The 15,211-nt window shown below is 36.5% G+C and overlaps 1 protein-coding gene across 1 annotated transcript in view; it reads right to left on the minus strand.

Moving 5' to 3' along the window:
• Nucleotides 1-2,932: 2,932 nt before the first annotated feature.
• The window catches only part of LOC144968104 (uncharacterized), a 32,153-nt gene continuing 19,874 nt past the window's right edge, over nt 2,933-15,211 (minus strand). Inside the window, exons 10-16 of the mRNA XM_078906101.1 lie at nt 14,120-14,251; nt 12,997-13,090; nt 12,354-12,442; nt 8,904-8,953; nt 7,999-8,137; nt 6,523-6,608; nt 2,933-3,659 (exon numbers count right to left, since the gene is read on the minus strand). Of these exons, the coding sequence (XP_078762227.1) occupies nt 3,432-3,659; nt 6,523-6,608; nt 7,999-8,137; nt 8,904-8,953; nt 12,354-12,442; nt 12,997-13,090; nt 14,120-14,251 (818 nt within the window). The 3' untranslated portion in view covers nt 2,933-3,431. The remainder of the gene's footprint in view (nt 3,660-6,522; nt 6,609-7,998; nt 8,138-8,903; nt 8,954-12,353; nt 12,443-12,996; nt 13,091-14,119; nt 14,252-15,211) is intronic.

Raw genomic sequence — 15,211 nt, forward strand, 5'->3', positions numbered from 1 at the left:
ATCATCGTCATTATCATAGTCGTCATCATCATCATCATCATCATCATCATCATCATCATCATCATCATCTCCATCATCAACATCATCATCATCATCATCAAATCAAATTAAAGTAGTCCTTCAGAGCCATTCGGTTTCTATAGCGTGAAACGGACAATACCAATTGCTTACTAGTCTATCGCAAAGTACTTTCCGCCAAATGGACTCAGCTACCCATTCACTTCTGGTAGAACAGGGGGAGGGGGGGGGGGTTCAGGAAAAAATATCTCGACTGCATCCGGGATTGATCTCGGTCCCTTTTTGCGTGTGAAGCGAACGCTCTACCAACTGAGCTATCGGGACCCCTCCCCCCCCCCCCCCCCCCCCATCACCATATAAATATTTAAGACTATAATTGCCATCGTGATCAACATTTAAAAAATCGTGACTTTGAAACATCTTCCTTATCCTAGTTCAAATTATAGAATCTCCCTTCTTGCCAAGGATAAATAAGCATAGTTATCACCATTGTTTTATAACATAATTACAACTTCACGATTAACCTTCGTTAGCAAAGTTCGTTGTCATAAGACAACCATCACCACCTTTCATGAACCTTTGAAGCTTAACTTTAAAGTCCAACATCATTAACCATTAACTGCCGTATCCTAGAAAACACGTATTTAGCCTGAAATCTCGTCCTTCAATACGTTTCAACAGTCGAAACGTCACTTTCCTCGTAATGACGCATGATAACTTAGTAACTGGCTCTAAACTATCGGAACAATGGCGGACGCCCTTATGAAATATTTCTCCGACGAGCATAAAAGCGTATCCAGAGGGGAAAAAAACATTATAAATCTGATCATGTTTTGACTTTTACACATTCTGATCACAAGACATAATATGATAAGTTCTAGCCAGAATGAAGAATAAAAAGTACCGATTTTCTTTGTTTAGAACCGCGATAGCCGCCGTTTCTGGGCGACGTGACATCAGACTATTGAATCCAATTGTGGATCGATTTAAATGGCCCTCTCATCTTGGAAAAAAAACTCTCAATTCTGGGACTTGGGCGATTAAAATCCCAGGTTTTAGAGTTTTTACCGAGATGAGGGTCATTTAAATCGATCGCTATAATTTGAAGGACGAGTTTTCTGGCCACATTCTTAACTAGATAGTATGCGGTTGGCGAAGAAACTTACAACATTGTCAACCGGAAGTATAACGTACCAACACACAAAACTATGTGTAACCATGAACGTTTAAAGTCTGGATAATACAGTTTAGTGAGAATTACTCATAAACGAATGGCAAAACTCAATAACAAAGACCTGAATGAAGTCAACTTCATTCTATCTATACGTATCTTTCCAGACCATGTAGTTAATTGGTTAATGTATTTGAAATACGTGATAAAAGCATCGTTTATCACCACGATTTTATAACACCGTCTTAAGTCATGATTAACTTTGAATAATTAACAATTATTATGATCAGTTATGAAACGTTATAAGCTTCAAGCCCAACATCAATTATCAGTTTACTGCCCTATCTGAAAAACCCGGATTTAAAATTTGACCAGAAAACTCGTCCTTCAAATAATAAATCGATTTAAATGACTCTCGTCTTGGAAAAAAAATCTCTCAACCCTGGGACCTCAGCGATTGAAGTCCCAGGTTTGAAAAGTTTTGCCAAGATGAGGGTCATTTAAATCGATCGATATTTGAAGGACGATCCTTCTGGCCAAATTCTTAAATATGTATCATTCTAGACTACAGCATACATTGTACATGTTCATAAAGCCTTGATTAATCTTGGCATACTTAACGTGTGTTTTGATAAACAATCGTTATGAACTCTAACGAACCTTGTAAGCGTAAAGTGTAGCATCATTAACCCGTTAACTGTCGTATCCTGGAAAAAATCGGATTTAAAATTTGTGTCAGCCGCAAACTCGTCCTTCAAACATCGATCGATTTTTATCATCCTAATTTAAGACCGATATTTGAAGATCAAGTTTTCTGGCCAAATTTTTAGATATACGTGGTTGTCCAGATACGACAGTAAACGGGTTAAAAATCGTATGTAAGCGCTATCTATAAAACTGTTGTTTTAACATCCAAAGACTAAAAGAAGATAGTTACATAGTTGACTATTTACTATGTTTTGAGACTCGCTTGAGTGCGTATTGTACATTGCAATATTTATTGTTCCTTAAATAAATTTTGGAATGCAAAGAAAATTTCAACAAAAACAAAGATGCGCATATTCAAGATTAATGCGTTATCAGTTCTTTTATATCGAGCAGAATTTTGGAAATCAACAAAAATCATTTGTTGCAAATTAGATATTTTCCAAGAAAAATGTCTACGAAAAATCCTCCCAATTTTTGGCACTAACAAACTATCAACTAAAGATCTTCTACAAAAAGCTGACATGGCCCCAATTTCTGAAACAGTCAAATCAAGAAGACGGAGATGGATTGGCCATGTTTGTCGGATGAAGAGGAAGCAATCCCGAAAACAGCGCTCAGATGGACACCGCAGAGTAACGCAATAGAAGGAAGACCACTGGAAACTTGGAGAAGAGCGTGGATAGAGATATGACATCCTTCGGTTGGACCTGGGATGAGGTCCGGAAGTTGGCAGAAGACAGAAGTCACTGGCGCTCCTTATATCGACCTTGTGTGTTTACGAAACACCAAAGATGAGAAAGTAAGTAAGAAGAAATTGGGTTCTGGTATTCTTTCGTGAAAACATGAATATAAGCATAGCATAGGGATTGATATTTTCAAGTATTCGAATAATAAAACAAGCATTTTTGTCTTTTATCAAACTTTCAAGCTCAACGTTCAGCATCAACAAAATTGCACGTTGGCACTATCTGTATAAAATATTATATTGGCATTCAAAGACTTAAGAGATATGTAAATAGATGACAATTCACTACGTTTTTGTTTGTTTTTTTTTTTTTGTTTTTTTTTTTATTTTTTGTTTTTTTTGGATTCACTAAAGTGTGAATTATACATTGCAAGTATATCATTTATTGTACCGTAAAGAAATTCGGTACTGATATGTTTTGTAAGAAAAAAGCATTAATAAAAGCATACCATAGGGGTGGATATTTTCAAGTATTCGAAATTTTCAAGCATTCGAATTATAATGTATTGGAATCTTGCTACAATTCGAATAAAAATCCTTATTTTTCTGCCAGAAATTATCCTCGTCATAAATAAAGTCAGCGTGATTCATGTTTTATTTTGTTATTAATCTTGATGAAACTCGACCGACGTGAACTTACTTACAGGTCTGATAACCCAAATTGTTACGGGCTAATTGTTGTAAAGAGAACACTCTCAAACTTTTGTCCATAGCAAAAACTTTAAAACAAGCCCATAATTGTGCTCGGTTATCAGACCTGTTTTATGTGCACGTCGAAATCAGCTAATTTCAAAGGTCATGAAGTGCAATGTCAGCAAAGCTCCTATTTCTTTGATCGTAACCACTGGCAGGCGGGTGCATGTGCAGCTCGTCCAGTGACCTTGAGAAGTCACTTCCTCCACGACTGTTCCCGTGGGCGTGATTGACAGTAAAGTTCATGTCCATGTGATCAGTCACCAACGTCACTTCCGGTTTGCCTCGCAGGGACCTGCGCATTGCTTCTAGTTCTGCTTCATCCTGGGGGGGTCAATTAAAAACAGTCAAATATTGAAGTATATAAAAAGGAAAAGAAATGATTAATAAGTCGGCAAAGATTGTTTTGAATTTCGAATTCAGAGATAATAATAATAATAATAATAATAATAATAATAATAATAATAATAATAATAATAATAATAAATAATAATAATAATAATAATAATAATAATAATAATAATAATAGTAATAATAATAACAATAATAATAATAATAATAATAATAATAATAATAATAATAATAATAATAATAATAATAATAATAATAATAATAATAACAGATACATTTGTATAGTGCATTTTCAAAATTATATAATGCTCAATGCGCTTTAAATTAATTGAAAAACAATGCATCTCTCTTGTGCCACAACCCACAACCTCCCTCTCCCCTCATCCCAAACATACACACACACACACACACACACACACACACACACACACAGACCCACAGTTGAATATTCAAACATAGGGTTATAACCATAAAGTATTCCTCAGATTAAAAATAGACAGACGTGAATACGAAATGTTTTAGTTTCGATTTAAAAGAATTAATAGTTGGTTATTTCCTGATGGTTCTAGGGATAGAATTCCATACACGGGGTCCCATGACAGAAAAGGATCGCCTGCCAAAGCAATTGTATTTAAAAAGAGGAACCAAAAGTTTTGTTTAATCAGATGATCACCTTAGTGATCTGGAAAGTGTATAAGGATGTAATAGGTTTTTTTAAGGAGACAGGGGCTTCATCATTTAAATATTTAAAGCATATCATTGAATTAGTAAAATTCTCTTCGACTTCTATATTATTAAAAGTATATACTTTATAAAGATAACATTAGTATTCCAAAATAAATCCGGTTGCCCTAGAATTTATTATCAGTATTATTGTTATTGTTATTGTTATTGTTTATTATTATTATTATTATATTATTATTATTATTATTATTATTATTATTATTATTATTATTATTATTATTATTATTATTATCATTATCATTATTATTATTATTATTATCATTATTATTATTATTATTATTATATTATTATTATTATTATTTATTATTATTATTATTATTATTATTATTAGTATCCAAATTTGAAGGACGAGATTTTTGGCCAAATCTTTAAATAAGTATCTTTCAAGATTACACCAGTTAGGGCAAATGGTGAAAAGTTGCCATTTCTGTTGTATTCATTCTTGTTTCATACCAAGTACAATATATATATATATATATATATATATATATATATATATATATATATATATATATATATATATATATATCTTTATATAGATATATGCCTTGTATTAATGAGAATTTAACTTTTCTTGACAGTTTCAGGATGAAATATAATGTATGAAGTGCAACTTTTAACTGTACAGCTCCACGTCTGTGGAACTCTCTTGTTTTAGAACAAAATCTACTCCTAGTGTTCTAACATTTTAGAAGAACCTTCAGACTGAATTATTTTACAGGACATTTTATGATTGATTTTTTAAAAAGTCATATACACATTTGTGTTCTTATGTGTGTGTGTGTGTGTGTGTGTGTGTGTGTGTGTGTGTGTGTGTGTTTGTGTGCGTGTGTATCTGTGTGTATATGTGTGTGTTGATGGATGGTTGTGAATTTGAGTTAATTGTAAAGCACTGCAAAGCGCTTTTAAGTGGATGCAAAGGCGCTATAGAAATATATTATTATTGTTAGTGTTTTCAAATGGCTGGGGATTCTACTTCGCCAACAATCTAGGCTTTTAAATGGTGAAAATCAATCCATTTCAGAAACTGTATATTCATTTTTGTCTTCACCCCTAGCGCAAATTATGTCATTATTATTATAACCTGGAACAATTTGAACGAATCAATCCAGACAGAAATTAGCATTAGTTCGATGTTATAAAATTTTGCGTCACGTCTCCAGCCCCAGAGATTCGATGTCTATTTTAAATCAAGTGTTTTCTCCATTGTATCTATTTCCTCTTTTATCTCGACCCCTTCGACATCTCAATAATAAGCGTATTGTGTGTATGTGTTCCATTTCCTCGCGCCATTCATTACCGGGCACGTTCGGTTCGGTCCTCGGCAAAACAAATTTAATGATGGTGTGAATGGGGCGGGACATGGGAATCTGGAGACTCATGCAATTCGAGCGCCTCTGGCAAAAAATTGTCTAGAAGGCCCAGGTTTTCCATACCATAATAATAATAATAATAATAATAATAATAATAATAATAACAATAATAATAATAATAATAATAATAATAATAATAATAATAATAATAATAATAATAATAATAATAATAATAATAATAATAATAAATAGAGGAGATCAACGAGATTTATTTTGGAATTCGAATGTTGTCTTTAAAAAGTATACAAGTAGAAGTCAAGTAGAAGACGTAGTATAAGTCGTAGCAGTAGTAGTAGATGTAGTAGTAGTAGTAGTAGGATGTTGTTTTTGATGTCGTTGTTGTAGTAGTAGTTGTAGTATAAGTAGTAGTAGTAGTAGTAGTAGTAGTAGTAGTAGTAGTAGTAGTAGTAGTAGTTGTAATAGTAGTAGTAGTTGTTGTAGTAGTAGTAGTAGTAGTAGTAGTAGTAGTAGTAGTAGTAGTAGTAGTAGTAGTAGTGTGTAGTAGTATAGTATGTAGTAGTAGTAGTTAGTAGTAAGTAGTAGTAGTAGTTGTAGTAGTAGTAGTAGTAGTAGTAGTAGTAGTAGTAGTAGTAGTAGTAGTAGTAGTAGTTGTTGTATTAGTCGTAGTAGTAGTAGTAGTAGTAGTAGTAGTAGTAGTAGTAGTAGTAGTAGTAGTAGTAGTAGTAGTAGTAGTAGTTATGATAAATATGTTTATTTACCTGAATGTTCATGTTGGCTTGTAACGTCATGTACTCTTTACCTTTGGACGGCATTGTCTGGTAGGACGAGGAGTAGGCCTTTTCATCTGTAACGTGGAATAAACATATCGCAACAACAGCAATAAAACCATAAATTCAGTTCTTGGGTCTTCAACCAGGAGAATGATGACGCGCTACGGCCAAACCCACCAGGGAGCTGCAGAGCTGACGACCCCTCTTAGCCCAAGAACACCCTTCATCCACAGGGCAAGAGGAAACGGGGTCGTCCAAAACAGACGTGGAGGAGAAGCCTTCACCAAGATTTGAGCGTCTCCAATCTTGCCTGGAATGAGGCAAAGGTCTGTGCCAAGGACAGAAGAGGATGGAAGAGTGCTTTTGAGGCCCTATGCTCCGCCAGGAGCCAAGAGGCATAAGTCAAGTCAAGTCACAATAGAAGAAACACTCGGCTCTTTGATATTGTTTTTAGACACCATTTTTGGTGATTTCTTCTCAAAATTCACAACAATTTATTTTATTTAGGTGAATATTTGAATGCATTTGACTGAATGTTGAAAAATAATTATTATTAATTCCCTTTTTTCATCCAAAAGGGGAATTCTTTCTTTAGGATCTAATCCAAGGGAAGACTGGAATAACTCAAGCGTCAGCCGCAGTGCAACGCCCCAAAGTGAGTTAAGGCTAGGTGACTTGCTCAAGGCCACACAGCAGCGACGGGTAATCGAACTCAGTACCTTTCGGGTACGAATCAAAGACTATACCGCTGAACCACGAGGTCCCATAATCCACCGGATCGGGCTCGTGGAAAGATGGATTTCTGACATATTGTTTGGAAGGAACGAAGTTGACATCAGCCCTTTGATTTTGTTTTTTTTTTTTCTTAGACAACCGTTTTAAATGTCTTTTATTCAAATTATACCCTTCCGCCACGCTACCATAAGATTCCGTCGCTTTGGCATTCCATGAAGGAATATAGATAATTCATCAAACAGGATGTCTGATGTCAAAAGGAATCACATGTGTTGTCCAATTTGACCACATTGGGGGTTAATAATCTTGCCCAATAAAAAAACAAAAGTGCCTGAAGCGGGGCTCGAACCCAGGACATCCCGGATCACAGTACAATGCCTTAACAACTAGGCCACTTCGCCCACTTAATGACTAGTTCTCATTTAATTCTATCAATCAAACTGTAAACGTTCAAGCAAGGTAAAACACAATTTTGTGTGTTGGTAATTTATATCCGAGGCGAATGTTGTGAGCATGTTACCTAAACTCATAGCATCAATACACAGTGAAACATATCAGGGTTTCCACTTAGCAAAATAACTCGGATCTTTGTTACGAATTACATATGATATGTATCTAGTCCCCGGGAAGAGTGTTTTACACTTTCAATGAAATAGGAACCAGTTTGTTTGTTTTTTGTTGACATCACAATTTTCTTCCCTGTTGAAAATAAACGTGTTTCATACTTACCGTAAGACATGGAATTGTTGGCCAGGTACTGCTGGCTTTCTGCAAACTTCCGTTCCATGGCGTCGAGGTGTCTCCTGTCCAGAGATTTGCTAGAATATTCGGCATTGGACGCGAAATAGCCTCCTTTCACTAACCCAGTCTGAGGAGATGGAAATGAAAAAAAAAAATACATACATACTGGCTTGTCAAAGGAAAAATGTACACATCAAAACAATTTTACAAATAAAAAAATGTCCCTTTATTCATCCCAGACGGAAATTTTGTCTTTAGGTCCTATTCCAAGGGAAGACTGGAATAACCCAGGCGTCAGCCGCAGTGCAGCGCCGCAAATTGAGCTAGGGCGAGGTGGCTTGCTCAAAGCACACAGCGCAGCGGCGGTGAGCTTTGATATAGTGCAATATCCACTAAACGTCCTCGAAGCGCTTTACAAGGGGTCCCTGGCTAACAGCAACACTTAACATGTAGGACGGGACATAACGCCTGTTTGGCGATATTACAATTTTGTCGGACAGAGACAACGCTGTTATCGGCCAGGTACTCATTTTACACCTGAGTATAGTGAGAGAATGTGAGTAAAGATCCTTTTCCAAGGACTAAACTATGCGCCGAGCGAGGCTCGAGCCGATCCGAAAGCGAGTGTCATAACATTAGACCACATAGCCGCATTACATTTAAAAGAGAAAACTCTGTTTTGAAGCATTACTATGCGGATGACGTGTGTTGTAAAGAGTACTAGCAGAAGCAAGGCGTCTAACAGGCAACATGTACTGCTTGAAAGATAACCTTCTTCCCAAATGGCAAATAAGAAGACTTATATGGGATGCATTCCGTTAATAATGATGATTGAAAATATGCTATAAGTAAGTAGACCTATTTCTATTTATATCATTGAGTAATTTATGTACCTGGGATCCATGCTCGGAGGCTGATCGCATGTTCCTCATATGGTGATCGGCTGGAAACAATAAAATAACATTTCCATTAATTTCATACGAAATAGTAGCAATTTTTATAATAACAATATCATTAACAAGAAGAAAACGAAGAAATGATAATATTAATAATAATAATAAGAATAATAATAATAATAATAATAATAATATAATAATAATAAATAATAATAATAATAATAATAATAATAAATAATAATAATAATAATTATATATAATAATAATAATAATAATAATAATAATAATAATAATAATAATAATAATAATAATAATAATAATAATAATAATAATAATAATAATATAATAATAATAATAAATAATAATAATATAATAATAATAATAATAATAAATAATAATAATAATAATAATAATAATAATAATAATAATAATAATAATAATAATAATTAGAATAATAATATTAATAATAATAATAATACTAATAATAATTATTATTATTATTACTATTATTATTATTATAATATATAATATAATGTGCGGCTATGTGGTCTTGTCGTATGTCACTCGCTTTTGGATCGGAAGGTCCTGGGTTCGGGCCTCGCGCTCGGCGCATAGTTGAGTCCTTGGAGAAGGCTCTTTACTCACATTCTCTCACCGTACTCAGGTGTAAAATGAGTACCTGGTGTTCGTTAACAGCGTTGTCTTTGTCCGAAAAAATTGTAATATCGCCCAACAGGCGTCATGTCCCGTCCTACATGTTAATTGTTGCTGTTGGCCTGGGACCCCTTGTAAAGCGCTTTGAGCACGTTTAGTGGATATTGCGCTATATAAAAGCTATTTTTTTTTATTTTTAAATAAAATAAAGGAAAAGAATCTGGAAAGTAGTCTTTTTTTCCGACGTGAATATATTTACAGGTCTTTTTACCCAATTCCCTATGGGATCATTGTTGTATTGGAAATCTCAAAAAATTACGCAAAATATCGTCCGTTAAACTAGGCCCATAAGTGAGTTAGGATGTCAGACCTGCATGTATGTACCTATACGTCGGTTTGAGAGTATTTCCATTATAACAATAAGGCCATAACAATCTGGGTTATCAGATCTACAAATAAGGCCAAGTCGGTTTTTTTTAAATGTTTATCACCCTCTATATGGTTGTTAAAGTTGGACTATTACAGAAGACATTAGAAAGAAACTGGAGGCAGCAGAAATGTGGTTTCTTAGAAGGATGTTGAGAATCTCATGAAAAAACTAATGAAGTTATAATATATTAGAAGAAGCTGAAACTAAAAGGTTACTAAATCGTACACTCAGAAAAAGACAAATGCAATTTTTAGGGCACATTAATCAACATAAATGTATTGAACATCTTACTCTCACAGGAAAGATAGAAGGTAAAAAAGTGTAAAGGTAGACCAAGAAAAACATATTTGAATAGTTTGAACAGCTGGGTGTCAAAGAAAGAGAAGAGTAATATTAGTTTTTTGAGGTTATCTGATCAGAGAGATGGATCATGATCACCGATGTCTGGCACAGACTTGGTACTTGAAGAAGAATCACCCTTTCACTCATTCACCAACATGGTAAATTCAACAAGCGATAATCCATCGATGAGCTTTTATATTTTTTTAATGAGCTTATATATAGAGCAATATCCACTAAGCGTGCTCAAAGCGCTTTACAAGGGATCCCTGGCCAACAGCAACATTTAGCATGTAGGACGGGACATGACGCCTGTTAGGCGAGATCACATTTGTTAGGACAGAGACAACGCTGTTAACGACCAGGTACTCATTTTACACCTGAGTACGGTAAAGCGAGTGTCAAACCACTAGACCACATAGTCGCACATCGACCTATCGTAGAGAACTCAGTCAACACTTAATTTTCTCAAAAGACCTTGGGGGAGAAAGTTTAACGCCCTCTAATTCACATGAACTTTTAAGCACACCTGCCCTGATGTTCAGTTCACGCTAGTTTGTGTCAAGGAGTGCACAGCTATTTTGGGGTATTTTTCGAGAAAATTGAGCCAGGTGCTCAAGAAAATTTTGCTTTAGGACGGGAGGGGGGGGGGATCCCAGGATAGCTCAGTTGGTAGAGCACTCGCTTCACACGCAAAAGAACCGAAATCGATCCCAGGTGCAGTCGATGATTTGTTTGTTTTTTTCTGATTCCCCCACAGCAGTGACTGGGTAGTTGGGTCTGTTAGATATGACGGAAAGTACTTTGCGATAGACTATCGTCCTATCTAAAGGATAGCAAGCAATAGGCTTCAACAGTATGGGCGTCACTTCCCCCGTAATGACGCATAGTAACTTAGAAACTGGCTCTAAACTATCGGAACAATGGCGGACGCCCTTATGAAATACTTCTCCGACGAGCATACACGTGTATCCAGAGGAGAAAAACATTATAAATCTGATCATGTTTTGACTTTTACAAAAATTTATCACATCACATGTGAAAATGTTCTAGCCAGCATGAAGACTAAAAAGTACCGATTTTCTTTGTTTAGAGCCAAGCTGCTGGTTGCTGGGCGGACGTGACATCAGACTATTGAATCCTATTGCTATTATCCGTTTCACGCTATAGAAACCGGGATAAAGTCCGGCTCCATGGGCCGAATTGCTCTGAAGGACTGACTACATTTTCTTCTAGAATGCATTGAGGACAGTACTCTATACCGTAATCACGCAAGTGACAAGACAAGACCTCTTACCGTTGGACATGGTATCTGTCCGAACAATTGTAATCTCACCTAACAGGCGTCATGTCCCGTCCTACGTGTTAAATGTTGCGTTGGCCAGGGACCCTTTGTAAAGCGCTTTCAGAAATTTTCGTGGACATTGCTCTATAAAAAGCTCCATTTGGCTCAAATCCCTTCTTCAGCCAACAATAAAAAACAATAAAGACATAAAATTAATTACTGAACTCCAGATTGACGACAGAAAAATTTTGTATGTCCTGTATGTTTGTTGTAGAAAAATCTTGGAAAGTAAGCAAAAAAGAGCGTTCGATATTTCCCTAAAGATTTCCAAATTGAGCGGAATTAACTAGAGCATTTAACTAGGGCATTTATATAGTGCAATATCCACAATAAACGTGCTCAAAGCGCTTTACAAGGGTCCCGTCCCGACCATCAGCAACACGTGACATGTAGAACGAGACATGACTGACGCCTGTTAGGCGAAAATACATTATTTGTGACTGAGACAACGCTGTTGACGGCCAGGCGCTCATTTTACACCTGAGTACGGTTAGAGAATGTGAATAAAGAGCCTTTTTCCAAGGACTCAACCATGCGCCGAGCGAGGATCGAACCCAGGACCTTCCGATCCGAAAGCGAGTGTCATATCACAAGACCACATAGCCGAATTGAGAGGACCTACTAAATTTTTCTGTCGTCAGTCTGGAATTTAGTAATGTATCTATGATTTGTTTCTTACCGTTGGACATGGTCTCAAACTCCAGTTGGCTGGTGTCCCCGGCAAAGTACGGTACGAAAGCTACCCTGTCCTTTGGCTTCATGAAACGTCTGATGGGAAGATAGAAATAAAAAACTTGAGCTTGAGCTTTTATATAGCGCAATAGCCACTAAGAGTGATCAAAGAGCTTTACAAAGGGCCCCTGACAAACAGCAACACGTAACATATAGAACGAGACAATGACGCCTGTTAGGCGATATTTAAATTTTTTTCAGAGAGAGACAATGTTGTTAACTGCCAGGTACTCATTTTACACTTGAGTACGGTGAGAGAGTATGTGAGTAAAGAGTCTTTTCCAATGACACAACTATGCGCCGAGCAAGGCTCGAACCCAGGCCCTTATTCCAGTCTTCCTTTGGGATAGACCCTAAAAACTTGGAGATGAATAAAGGGAATTTCATTTATTTGTTTAATATTTATATCCTGACCCAGGGTGAAAAAGGCAATGATGATGATGATGATGATGATTATGATGATGATGATGATGATGATGATGATGATGATGATGATGATGATGATGATGATGATGATGATGATGATGATGAAGGTGTTATCAATATATTTTATCTGTGCAATTGTAAATCAAAACCAGAGTTGAACTCACCTTCCACAACAACAATAAAACAGAAGTCCTAGAGCTGCCAAAAGCATGAGAGTTGCCACTAAGCCAGCAAGTAGAGCTCTCCATGGAAAACTGTCTGGAAGGTGGAAGAGTAACAAAGGAAATCAATGTATGATGGATAGTTTAGTATAAATTGAGCTTTTATTTAGCGCAATATCCACTAAACGTGTTCAAAGCTCTTTACAAGGGTGCTGGCCAACAGAAACACTTAACATGTAGGACGGGACATGGTGACTGTTAGGCGATATTACACCTTTTTTTTGGACAGAGGCAACGCTGTCAACGGCCAGGTACTCTTTTTACACCTGATTTTGGTGAGAGAATATGAGTAAAGAGCCTTTTCCAAGGCGAGGCTCGAACCTAGGACCTTCCGATCCGAAAGCGAGTGTCTTACTACAATACAACATAGCCGCACTATGAATCAATGATACTTTGTACAGTCCGCGCTAGATTCTAGATCTGAACATGTAAGTACGAAACGGTACCAGACAATGCAAGAAATAAAAATACAAGAAAAAAAAACCATCGCAAAAAGTAAGTGCAATGCAACACGTTAATTTATGTGTACCGTACATATTGGTTACTATTTCGGCGCTGCATTGCGGCTGACGCCTGGGTTATTCCCGTCTTCCCTTGGAATAGACCCCATAGACAAATTTCCCCTATGGGATGAATAAAGGGAATTTATCTTATTGTATTTTAATTTATAATTCGTTTAGTTATCAGACCTGCAAATATATAATAAATGAGCTTTTAAATAGCGCAATATCCACTAATCGTACTCAAAGCGCTTTAAAAGGGATCCCTGGCCAACAGCAACACTTAACATGCAGGACGGGACATGACACCTGTTAGGCGATATTACATTTTTTTCGTACAGAGACAACGCTGTTAACGGCCAGGTACTCATTTTACACCTGAGTACGGTGAGAGAATGTGAGTAAAGAGCCTTTTCCAAGGGCTCAACTATGCGCCGAGCGAGGCCCGAACCCAGGAACTTCCGATCCGAAAGCAAGTATCATACCACTAGACCACATAGTGTACGTACGTACAACTGACCACGAATCTAATCTGTGAAAGAAACAGAGTGAGTGACTTCACTTACCGTCATGCTCCTCCTTTTCTATGATGACGGTCTGGTTGACGGGCGGCGGCAAAGGGACGCTGGGTAACGGGATGATTTTCCATGGGCACAGGACATCCTGTCCGATCTCGTCTGGCCTGAATCGCTCACGATCTGGATTGTAGAATTTAAGGAGGGGAAGATATATCAGATGTAAGAAATATTGCAGTGCCCTCCGTACTAAAGTCACACCAAGATCTTGACAGCCTCAAAACTATGGCCCAGGACCGTGACCAATGGAAACATTTAACAAAATGGATGGAGAGAGCAGCTATACTCATCGACTGTGGCCGAATCACACAATTCTCAGCAAGCGTCATTCGGACTGCGAGGCTTACGACCACTATTTGTAGAGTTTATTTATGACTCATCACAAAGATGAGAGAAAGATTGAAATGGTTCGGACATAAAAAGAGACGAGAGATGGAGTACGTGGGAAGGAATGTATTGGACGTACAATTTGCGGGAAAGAGGAACAGGGTACGCCCGAAGACTAGATGATTGGATAAGGTAAAGGACGATATGAAAGAACTGGGCCTGGAGGAGGATAATGCTATGAACCGAGTTAGAAGAAGAAGAAGAAGAAGAAGAAGAAGAAGAAGAAGAAGAAGAAGAAGAAGAAGAAGAAGAAGATTTATGATTTATCACATTGTTTAAACTTTTAACTGTGTCTGTTTCTCATTTGTAGGGCACCAATTACCAATTTGCACTGACTAAGCACGTCAAAAATTTACTACATTATTACGGTATCAAATATCATTGCAACAAATTTTTTTTCTTATTATTGTATCACAAATGGTCATGTAGTTATGGAATCGAAACCAAAACTGCACACATGTTGTTATAAAATTTAGGCTCTACATATTGATGCTCTACGTTTGGGTAAAATTTTCACAACATGCACCAGCCGGACATAAGGTACCATCACACAAAACTGTGTCTAACCTTAAACGTTTATAATATGATTGAAATAGTTTAGTTAAAATAATCGACAAAATGCACAGTTGCCTACTTGAAATGTCAACAATTCGTATTTTCCAAGGGAAAAAAATGAAAAGGTCATAATAAATAGCA

The sequence above is a fragment of the Berghia stephanieae genome, chromosome 3 (genome assembly GCF_034508935.2).
Source record: "Berghia stephanieae isolate SIO BIC M18660-M18661 chromosome 3, UCSD_Bste_1.3, whole genome shotgun sequence".
Lineage (NCBI taxonomy): Eukaryota > Metazoa > Mollusca > Gastropoda > Nudibranchia > Aeolidiidae > Berghia > Berghia stephanieae.